At 37.7% G+C, this 11,895-nt stretch overlaps 1 protein-coding gene across 1 annotated transcript; it reads right to left on the minus strand.

The window, feature by feature from the left end:
- Positions 1-266: 266 nt before the first annotated feature.
- LOC306952201 (transmembrane protein 180-like) lies at positions 267-11,151 on the minus strand (the record flags this gene model as incomplete). The annotated part of the gene is made up of 6 exons (XM_079542862.1): positions 10,978-11,151; positions 9,539-10,273; positions 7,218-7,372; positions 5,668-5,751; positions 4,609-4,752; positions 267-396 (listed from the first exon to the last, which is right to left on the minus strand). The coding sequence occupies exons 1-6, from the start codon at positions 11,128-11,130 to the stop codon at positions 267-269; spliced, it is 1,401 nt and encodes a 466-aa protein (XP_079398988.1). The 5' UTR covers positions 11,131-11,151.
- Positions 11,152-11,895: the final 744 nt, after the last annotated feature.

The following is an 11,895-nucleotide window of genomic DNA, read 5'->3' on the forward strand; positions in this document are numbered from 1 at the left end:
ACCAAAAATGACCTTAGTAGTAATTATGGACAAAGCACAATACATTTAAATAACTCAACTCAAAAACCCCTCTATATAGGCTCATCATTAAGGCTGAACGTGGATTGTTACATTCATTACAGAGAAGGGTGCAATATCATTGAAGTGGCTCAAACTGTATTTGGTCTGACAGTCTACTGAAGGCAATCTTGCTTTTTCACATTTAAAATATGCTAAGTCCTTTGTGGTGTGGTTCATCAGATGATTTAATGACCAACAGTTAAATATTAGTGTGCAGCTGCCATGTGACTATTCTGGATTGAAAAGGGAGTCCACGTCAGGATCTGTACGACTGCAATGCAAAGTGGAACCAGACAGATCAAATAGAACATGGCGTCATGAAGACCTAAAAACAGGCTGGTGAAAAACATGAAAACACAGCTTTCAAGATGAAGAAGATAAACAATTGATTTCTACGGTCATTTCATAACAAACTATTTTAAATCATTTATCTTAAATATTCACATACACATTACTGTGAACAATCAATTCTAAATAGAGGAAATATCTCAGATATCAAATATATTTCCAGTATATTTTCTGATTCTACATACAGATATATATTTTATAGTGTTTACTTCTCTCATAATTGCTGAGAGGAAATGAGATAACTACTTTACTACACATCTGTGTTATTTAATACAGAAAATAATTTAAAGCAATGTGATTCAATTATAGAACAGAGCATCAGAAAAGGTTTAGTGACACTGAATGTTCTGGAAGAGAAAGAAAAACTGTAGTAGAAACAAATATTTTAATATGAACTATTTCACATCTGAACTACTAGCTATCTACATAGTATGTTACCACAGCTGCTGAATGCAAGGTGGGAGTTCTGATTAATGCTCAGGTATGGTGTAATTGCTTGAAATAGAAAAATTAATTTCATCTCATTGTTTTGAAATAAATTTTTACAAGATAATGGAAGCCACTAACATAATACACAGATTCTCATTCATTTTCCTGAATAAATGGTATTTCTTGATCTAAATCTTAAGGAATAAAAGCATCATTAACTATGAATCAAAAAGGAGAATATGATAACTTTTCCTGTGTTATCCAGTACGGTTTCTGACATCTTAAAGCACACATTCTGGCATTCATCTAGTAACTAGAATTATCTACTGACATTCTGTTCATTACTGAATTTTAATTTTTACTTAAATATCAGGAAAGTCAACTCAGGCTGAGAAATAGGACCTAAATTATCTTTCAGAAGATCAGTTTTTGTTATTTGCTTTTTTCTTAGCATTCAGGTATAAGGATTGGAGGCCCAGAAGAGCTATGGACATGATGCAGAAAACCTTGAAATTTGTGAACAAAAGTCTTGTAAAATGGAGCAGGGTTTTGAATAAAATCTAAGAGTTTATCTAAATCATAAAAGAAGGAACTCATCTCTCACTGTATTTAACAGAAGAATGCTCGCTATCTCCAACGTAACCCCAACACAGCCTAGATTTATTCCTCAGTACATACATGCCCACACCCACACTGATCACAATTTATCCCAAATCACATACATGCTAATGCTCTGTAAGGAAACAAAAACCACAGGCTCTCAGATGAACAACATGATCACTTGGGCAATCACATTTAAGAATTGCAAACTGTTAACTAGCAGGTCACTGGTCCACAGCGACAGCAATTTACCACTTGGAAGTTGTTTACTGGCCTGAATTCAATTGCATTTTCAGCACAAATAAAGAAGGGCCGCCTCATGCGCACCACCATCACAACTGCCAATGGTTACTGATACCAGCAGCGCTGGCCGGGATGCCTTAGACAAATTTCTTACCCATTTGAAGTTGAAGACAGAACTCAGACACAGTTAACAGCGTGGTGGGGTTTGCACTTTGCCTGTTCTACACACTAAAACACTAAATTCTTCCATGTTTACACAAAACATGGAAAGAACAAACAAAGAAAGAACGTCTGCCAAATTACTGACTTCCACAAATGCAATCTTGATCTGGTTTCAGTGGAACAATACTGGTTTATGAAAATAATAACATCAACTGTGTTAAAACCTCAAGTTATGACAAATATCTAGAGAAAATAACGAATGGGAAAACTACTTCATTAAGGGGTTGGGATAAATCAAGAGCAGAGCTCACGTTTTGTCACAGTAATGAGTTGTACCAGTACCTAATGAAGTTTTCCATCTTCAGTCATTCTTTGCACATGCAGGAATAAAACACACAGTCTATCCCTAGGCTTCCCTCGGTCTGAACAGAAAGCGATGCAGTCCAGCAATTCAATACAAATGCATCAACAAAGTGCCGCTAAGAGCCCTTCACTGAAGGACAAGCTGAAAAGCAGGTTTGTAGAAGTTAACTGCTGTTGTAGTAGCTCTCCAGAAGAGGGCGTTTTGAAACTACATATCTTTTCAATTGCATAACAAAACATAATAAGTAAAAAAATCAATCATAGGAGACAGGTAGTATTTGATGTTACCATGATGAAGTAAAAGTACAAAACAAACAGGCAACAACAGCCACTCTGTCTACCAACTGTTCCTCAAACTTTAAGGATATCACATTAAAAAACAAAAGCAAAAATAATTCTGAAGCTGGCTTCCACTACAAAATGCTTAACTTATGTGGAGCTACAGCATCCCCTAAGAATGTGGCATAATTAATATATTAATGTATAATGCATTCAAAATCACAGAACTGGATTCCTCCTAAGGAAGAAGGCATTTCTGATGTCTAAGGTACTGCCAGTGAGGCAGAACTGAATACTGGCACAGGTAAGTACGAAGGAGGCAATGCTGACGGTCAGCTGAAAGGTTTCAATACGGAGGAAGAGTAGAACAGACGAGGTCTCTGGAATGCTTGGATAAGTGAGCATATAACGACCAGCCCAGAAAGTCATATTTTGTAATATTTTCATTTATTCTTCCCCAGAGAGGTTACAGGATTTGTGAACTAGCTGGTAGAAAAGTCCAATTACTGAGACCAAACTGGGACAGCCAAATTTGGAGTTCAGGGCTGATGTGCATGTATGCACTGATATATACAGAGAATGCATGCAGACTGCTTCATGCCTAAGAAATCGTTTTTGAGGGGATAGGTATGATGATAGACAGACAGCATATTTGTGGTGTTCTCTGAATCTCAGCTTTGTACCTTGCAATTAAATAAATCAATTTCAACATCACTCAATGGAAAATACAGATTTCAGAGAGTGAGCATTGAAAGTATTTCGACTCTGTGTTCAATAAATGTATTGTTCTTGTAGCCCAGACTCTACTTACTGGGCAAAAAATTAGAACACTGCGATTTTGAATCTATCCACTAAGGCATCATTCCTCTGATTAAGTTGGATCAGATCTGCAGTTTTCATGCTTCAAATCTGAACTTCTCTGAACCTTCCAGATTAATATATTCAGCCCTCTCACAATCCAACATCCACTCAGTCACATCTTTTGCTCTTCTGCAAAAATCAGTAATCTAATTTGACATTATAATGAGATTCGTGTCCTCTTCACAACTTCTCTCTGGCTGGCTATCTACAGAATTAAAATCAAGGGAACTGTTCTCAGGCATAGTCTTAAACTTAAGCCTTCTTTATGTCAGGATGCTTTTCAGAAGACCACCTGTTGTCCTTTTATGCTGTACTTTCCTCCTCTTTTTTCATTTTGGAAAATTCCTCAAATATAAAACATTTTCCCAGCATTAGAGGACACAAAATCAGCCTCTTCTCCTTGAAGGCCTACCTCCACAGAAGTATGTATACAATTGTCTGCTATGTATTTTTTAAACGTTGTACACAGAATTTAGAGAAGCTCTATAGTTCCTAGGATATCTGTGCTGTTCTTTCAAGCAAATCCCGATCAGGCTGATTTTTGCCTTTTAGTCCTGACTCCAGTTATTCTTTATGTTGTCACTTCTTCTTGTTGGTCATAAAAGCCTATGACCTTTTTAGTGTAAACCCTGATAATTTGTTTTTATAAAAGCCCATGCATTTATAATGTGTTAGCTAGCAACCACAGCTTTATGCTCCGCATTAAGGTCTCTAGGGAAAGCAATGAAATCATTAGCATTAGAATGGTAAGTAGTATTGAAGTCAAAATGATACTCCTTCTTCATGGAAATTCCCTCCCTCCAGTGATTAAACTGCTTTCTCTCAAATAATAATAATAAAAAAAAAAGCTGCAACCCTATTAAGATTATACATGTAAGGAAATAGACTTATGAGATAACAAAATACAGCAGCCAGGACTGCATCTATCTTAATAAGAAGCATTGGGTAATCTCAAACATTTCTTTTTATTTTTCACAGAGAACCAAAAGTGGTTAAATATTGCAACGTATCCTTCCCCCCCCCACACACAAAAATTAGGTAGGTATCCTCAAATGTATTGCTTGATAGGTTTATTCTTAAAAACAAACAAAACCAACAAACTAGAAAACATTTCTATTTCTACCTAACAACAAAAAAATACCACACAGTAAACTGTTTTTGAAGTGCAGCTGATGAAAACTAACAGCAGATTAATGTGTTTTTTATATGACAGGATTATTTCCATTTAGTTTCTCTGATTTAAGGTATCCCTTTTGAACTCACCTTGGATCAGGCTGAGCAACTTCATTATTCAAGCTCTCATAACCAAATTGATTCAGTATTGTAACCACAAGCATTGGAGCCAAGGACTGGGCAGGCTTGGTAAATAAAGCATTGGTACCAAAAACCATAGAGGAAAGCGGTGATCTAGACATTTCAGAAAATAAAAATACACATCACAGCAGTGATACTTTAAATCCTGTTAATATGCAAACGCTAGCTTTGTCTTTCATACACTGCTGCTGTATTTCATACATTTCATGCACAGACCAGCTATCATAATGAAATCTCATTTTCTGTGGAAATAGAAGGTAAAAAACCTCTGGGCTCCATACATCTTGGCCCCAGTTCTGAAATGACTTGCACTCAAGTTCAGCTGTTGGCTCTGAAACAAAACTAACCTGAACAGTGCACGGAAAATTAGTTACACTTTAAGAATACGCTTGTGAGGCCAAGAAAGGAAGTGCTCCAGTTCTCACCTTTGAGGGTGAAGTCCTTTAATACCCTTTCACCGAGATTGAATCTGCACTAATACAATCATTGATGGAACCAGCAGGAAGTTATTTGCACTCTGATATAAATCCCAGAGATCTATCAGTTGTCGTATGCAAGGTCTCTGCAGGTTTTATCTTGGATTTCTTTTCAGAGAGATAACAGCAGCCACTTAGACTTTGGAATTTGCACCATGAGTAGCACAGGTTAAACCTTCTAAACTCTTTTCTGTGTCAGAAAGGTGACAACGGATGCACTGGATTACAAAATAATTCAATTTAAGTTGATGTGAATAAACACACAAAAAAAAAAACCATGAAGAACTTGGAGTACACAGCAGTGCAGTTAAAACTAGAAATGGCCTAATAAATTGTTCAAGTTACTCTGCTGAAATAACTGCAGGAAACTTCATTCAAGTTCCCTATTTGTCTTATGCTGTTCTCACAGGATGCACTTCTGTGACAAGCACCCAATCACTTACTGCCTCTACTCTGACATAATCCAATTTACTGAAGAGTAGCATGGCAAACACACAGCATCTTTCAAGAAAAACAGTTGAGACTGACATACCTTCGCTTGTGCTTGATTAAATCTGCATCAACAATATCTGCCAAAGGCAAATTGAACAAACTAAACGAAGCTTGTACAATTACCCTAAAGGAAGACAAAACATTTAAAATTAAAAAAAATACATTTTCATAATAAAAAATGGTAATTGATGCCTAATCCGACACGCAGGCACACACACCCAACCACACCCAACCACACTCATAGACCTGAAACACACAAAGCTGACACTAAAACTCGGCAATGTGTCTTGAAACAAACTGAAAGCACTGTTAGATCTGCTCTTAATTGTGAATTAGAAATCAATAGGCATACTTAAAAGGGTTTTTTTCACCCCTTTTTTTTTTTTCCTGGACACTGATGAAAAAAGTCATAAATACTTGCTTGATGTTATCACCAACCATTATTTAAAATGACATGAAGAAAAGAAACACTAAAGAAGAAAGAAAAACTGCAAATTTCCTGTTGAAGTCTGAACAACTGGAGAGGATTGGAAAGATCAGATGTAAGACAAACTACAAAGTACAATGAGAACAGTAAAAAAAAAAAAAACTTATATGTATTCCTACACACATTCACATTTTGCATACATATATATGTATGTATGTATGTTCACACATACACAAATCTGATCTTAGTAAAACTGCTGAACTGAAACTGTATTCAAATAATAGAATTTCTTCATTTCGTTACATTTTGGCTGTGATTAGCTTGCACTTACAAGAGGCTATGAACAATTAGCACTTTAAACAGCCTTTAGGTACCTTATAAGATTTTCCTGGGGAAATCCAAATATATCTTCATCATTTAAAGTACGCAGGCAATGAAATGCAATTTATTGGCCACACAGCTCAGTGTTACAGTAGCCCATGAAATACTGAAAATGAGAATGAAAACGGGGAAAAAAAAAAGGGTAGGAAAGAACATGTAGAAATGCAGCAGTGTAACAGGAAACACAGAGAGAAAAATGAACTGATCTTTTTCTTTTTTAATTAAATTTTTGCATATGTAATAATGTACTTCCTCAACGCAACTTCTATTTCTTGGTATCATACTTCCCCACTATCACTGAAAATGCAACTTAGTACTGGTTATCTAATGGGTACTTGACTCATTGGTACTTGTTCTGCAGTGCAACCCACAAGGGTTCATTCAGTACCAAATGAGGTCTGAGGCTCTCCAGCAAACTGTCTGAAGAGTTTCTCTACTGAGATCTCTGTCTCTGTGGTTGAAAAGTGGTTCTGCTTCTCTTGAATCTGAATTTGTCTCATGTTAAAACAGAGATATAGCTGGAGGGATTTGGCTGCAAAACTGAGTTACTTTTCATGGGTTTGGGTTTTTTGTGTTGCTTTGTTTTTTCTTTGGTTGGATTTTAAGAAGAAATTAAAAGCTGAAGTGAAAGCTGAGAGAAGTTTTCAGTTTCCTGACAGATGAAACAGACCAGAAAGAAAAAAAAAAAGCAGTGTTAAAATCTTTATGCTACAGAAACAGGTGTCCACTCTGTTGAAATTATTTAACTGGTATGTATGAAAAAAAGAAAGGTACTTACTTACATGTTTGTTGTGAGATAAAATGCCAAGAGATAGTAATGTCCTGGTCCTAGAACAAACATGACAGCAGCAGCTACTCCTTCAAAGTAAAAGGAAAACAAGATGATTCTGTAGTAACCAAACTTCTTCAACGAAGCATGACTGAGAAGAACAAGGCACTGAAAAGAAATACAAATATATGAGGCAAAGACACTGTACAGTGTTTCAGCATTAGGAGACCTGTCAAGGACAGAAAGACACAAATAAATCATTACTACATATCAAAGGAGAAGGAAAAAAGCTCCCTAAAAAGAACAAACCAAACAAAAACACAAGAATTGAACAAAGGGAAATATCTAGTGGATCATTCTCTGTGAGCTTTACCAGGTATGAACGGTCCTGCCACTCCAGCTAGGTAAGAACTGTCACATCCCCAGGAAAGTACTGCTCCCCACATTGCTAACTATTATTGAATGCCCACATTAACAGAGAGGGAAAACAAATCTGGGAAGTTGGTATAGTAAGAAGATCTGATTGTAGGAAACTAAACATACCATCCCCCTGCTGATCTCTGGTGTTTGCAGAATTGTGCTTACACGATGCATTCTAAGATGTTAAGTGTGTTACTGTAAGAAACACGATCTTCTCTCTGTAACTGAGAATGGCCCTGTCCCAGGAAGCACCATTTAGAAATCCCTTATTACCTGCACATTTCTAAAACAGCATGTTTCTATGAAAAACAGTAACTTAGTAATGCTTTACATTTAGATTTGTTTCAGCAACAGGCTGACCCTGAAAGGCAGGTTGTACTCTTTGCACCCGCTGCTGCAAGGAACCTAAGACAGAAGCTGCAGCCCATCGCAGCACAGACCTCTGGAGCAGTCTGTAAGAAGGTGCTTTGTTTTACACGGGCTGGGTGCTCTGCCAGTAAGTGAAGCTCAGGACATTGCCACCAGAGAATTCTCTTATTATATCTTGAACTCAAAGGGACAAAACCTGAGAGAAATAAGGTCACAGCACATGCTACGGTTCAGTGACCGTCGAGACAAAGCGTCTGGGGAGCAGAGAGAAATGCATCTTCTGAAAGATTGTTTGCTTCACACGGTCACAATCATTTCAGCAACTGATGACTGCTATATCTTGAGTGCATTTCATCTTTCCTTACTTCTGAAGTTTCTGATTTACTTTTGAAGTTTGTACTTGTTTGAGCAAAAAAAAAAAACAAAAAACCAAAACACTCTAAAACCTGTGGCAAAGATTACAGTTGGGATGATTAATATTCAGTTTATAGAACAGAAAAGGTATGCGTAAGATCCTGAGAGAAAAAAGTCAGGGACTCTGTGTTACACGTGCAACAGCCAAAAAGGTAACTGAAATAGAACTGTGAATTGCAATTGCTCCTTCTCCTAAGTTCTCCCTACAGAAAAGCATTACAACTTAAAGAACATTCATTTTCAGAAATTCCCAGTGCCATCGGTACCTGTGCTGCAAGTCTACATTCTCAGCTTTTGGGAAATCCAGCAGTAAACACAAGGAAAGTTTTAAAAATCCACTGCAAGATATTAGAAGGGAAGAAACAACCAATTTTTTTATTCGCTGCAGACAAGAGTGTTTGCACTCTGTGGGACACATTTTTGCTGTTTTCTTTTGCTCACACATTACGACTGGTTTGGGTTCTCCTTTCTTTTACCTTTAATTCCTCCTACTCCCATCCCTGCTGGAGTCATGAAACCATCTTTCCCCATACCCAGTGTACACAGCTGACAAAGACAGCAAACAAAAAAACAAATGGGAATGTATTATCCCCCAAAAGCAGCGAGTTTTGTTCTGTTCCTGTGACAGAGATACATATTTCAGTAGTGCTGTTAGTACCTAATAACTTTTCCAGTGCCTTCTGCAGTTTGTTTGAAAAACTTACCAAAGAAGAGATCATTCTTTAATCGTACATTGCAAATCAAAATCAAAGAGAAAAGTACTCCGAATTCTACATTTTTGCTTACAGAAACTTTCTATCTTGGCCACGTTTTTCTTCAGTTACACTTAGTTGTTATGAATCCTGTAGGACTTGCTGCATGCTCATATTTCACCTTCCTGTAAAATGATTTTCTACTGGCCTGCCTGCTTGTCCCTTCTCACTAACCCAGCCTTCCACCTGGTTAGACTGTACCCATGGGCATTTTCTTTTAGAGCTTTGGTGAACTGGATTTGCTTCTCAGTATGGCCAATCGTTCATGTAGGGTACAGCATTTTTTCAACAAGCAGTGTAAACAGATACCTTAATCTAACGAGGACAGACAAAACACCACATTCTTGTATTCTGAAATTCAAAACGTGATCCTGCCTACCTGAGGACAAATGAAGCCTGCTCCATACATGATGCTTCTTACAGAAGAAGAAAGGACATCCTGAGGAATGAGATTATCCGCAAAGATCATCATAAAATTGTTGCAGAAGGCTAAGTGGAAAACTTGGAAGAAGTTCATAGTAACAAAAAACAAAAAGTTTTTCTCTGTCATAATCTGTTTGGTCAATGAGATCACCGAGGACCAGGAGAGAGCTCTGTCACCATTTCCTCGATCAGCACTCTCGGCAAGAACTCCTCTCTGCTCATACTGGCTGGTACTGTATTTGCCTGTGTAATACATACAAGCTGTTGCTAACACTGCAATCAAAACAGCGAAAGCCTGAAAATAAGCAAAATTTTCCATATTATCTGATATCAGGCCACAAAAGAGAACGCTTGTTGACCCAATCAATGTTGCTACTTGGTTGTATTTTATAAGCTGAAGCCTGCTTTCATGTCTTGTTGAAATTTCTGCAAAGAGCGCGCACTGTGCGAGCAGCACAAAGGTGAGCAAACCATCAAAAGCACACAATGCGACAATGAGGTGGAGCCCACTCAGCCAGTCACCTTCTTCATAATGTCTCCAAGGGAACCAAGGAAGCAAAAAGGCTAACGCGTATAACGGAGCTCCGTACAGAATTGAAAACTGGCGTCTGGAGCAGCATGGCAACTGGGAGTTGTCTTGAATATAGCCAAAAAGTGGATCATTAATGGCGTTCCATATCATAAATACAACCTGGGACAAACAGAACACAACTTAGCAGTGTGAGTTTTCTGCAGAGGTTATACAGGCAAGAAGTAATAAACACCATATCTACTTAAAGAATCTCTACTTGAAGAATAAAAGAAAGAGCAAAAACAGACTTGGGACCAAATTATCAAAAGTATTTAAAGGTTTACAGTGATTATGAAATAGAATAAAAAAAGAAAGCGTAAGTAGGCAGTGCCCAATGCTTGGTGAACCCCCATGGCTACAACCTCACTCCTCTGACAGCTCCCACCTTGCACACCTTGCACACTCATTGCAAGTGATGCAGAACATGAGCCAGCTTGTTGCCTGCTGGAATTTACAGCAGGAGCTGCACACCTAGCTAAGGACTTGCAGAACTGGGGCAGTATTTAAGTACTTGAACAATCCATAAATGTACCTCTGGAGCTAAGATGCAAGATTAGTTTAAAAGATTACTTCAAGTTAATCTTCCCAGCAATCAAAGTTTGAGATTTTTGTCTGCAGATTGTAAACAGTGTTTCATTTGTACATATTCTTGCATATGCAATATCAAAACTTAAAAGGAAGTACTGCATAACCACTTGCTTTGCATTCAAAAGGAATTAATAAGTAAAAAAATGCCACCACAAAACAAACCAAAAAACTTCACCATTGTTACAATATCACAGATGCAAACACACCATGAAACCAACATATCCATTGTACAGTACCTGTGCTTGATGAAATGCTACTTCTGAAATTCTGTATCGGTTTAGGAAAAGCTTGACGTAGTAGAAATTAAAGATACTGTTCATCATTCCGGCACCCAGCGTGGTCATGGAGTACGCCAGAGCATTGGGGTGGATTTCCAAAGCCAACTTCATCTTCCCAACTGCGTGAGCCTCTTCTTCCTCAAGGTACAGGAAAGAATTATAATAGTTGGTTAAATAATTTTCCAAAGTCAAATGATGTGGGAGATTCATATCAGAGGTGTGGAAATGGATTCTAGCAGCAAGATCTCCACATCCTCACTTCCTCTGAGCACAAAACCACACAGGTGCAGAATATCAATTCAGCGACATTTCTAAACCTCATCAGCTAAAAGTCAATAGAACAGGTAGACCAAATTTTAAGAGAATAATTTCTGTGCACATAAAAATTAGCGTTTGCAAAGACCAATTCTGGTGCAGAGGTCAAAGTAATTGCACACACTTCACATCTTGCCAGCCATGTAGTTTTAAAGCTACGAAGCTCTGTGCAGGAATGAAGTGAGTCAGCCCACAGCCCTACACGTTCCATTGCTGTGAATGTCCAAATGCAGCAAACACTAGGAAGCATTCCTTTCAAAACAAAGTTTTGGGTTTGTACTTCTAAATGCTAATACTTAACGAACATGGAAGCAATACTTACACCTAATAAACAAATCAGACATGAACAGAAACCACGGAACTATCCAAGCACTTTTTAACAGTCTAAACATTTTCATACTAGAGAAGACAGCATGTAAACAAAATCCAGAAAGTGACTCATGCAGAGCAGTACAGCATTAAAGTATGTCCAAATAACAGAGATTCTTTAATGCAGAGCTCTCTGATAAATCAAACAGAGCTTCAGCCAACAGCTCTCTAGGTTGCTGACTTCTTCCACGT

Source organism: Tetrao urogallus, assembly GCF_951394365.1.
Source record: "Tetrao urogallus genome assembly, chromosome: 15".
Classification (NCBI taxonomy): domain Eukaryota; kingdom Metazoa; phylum Chordata; class Aves; order Galliformes; family Phasianidae; genus Tetrao; species Tetrao urogallus.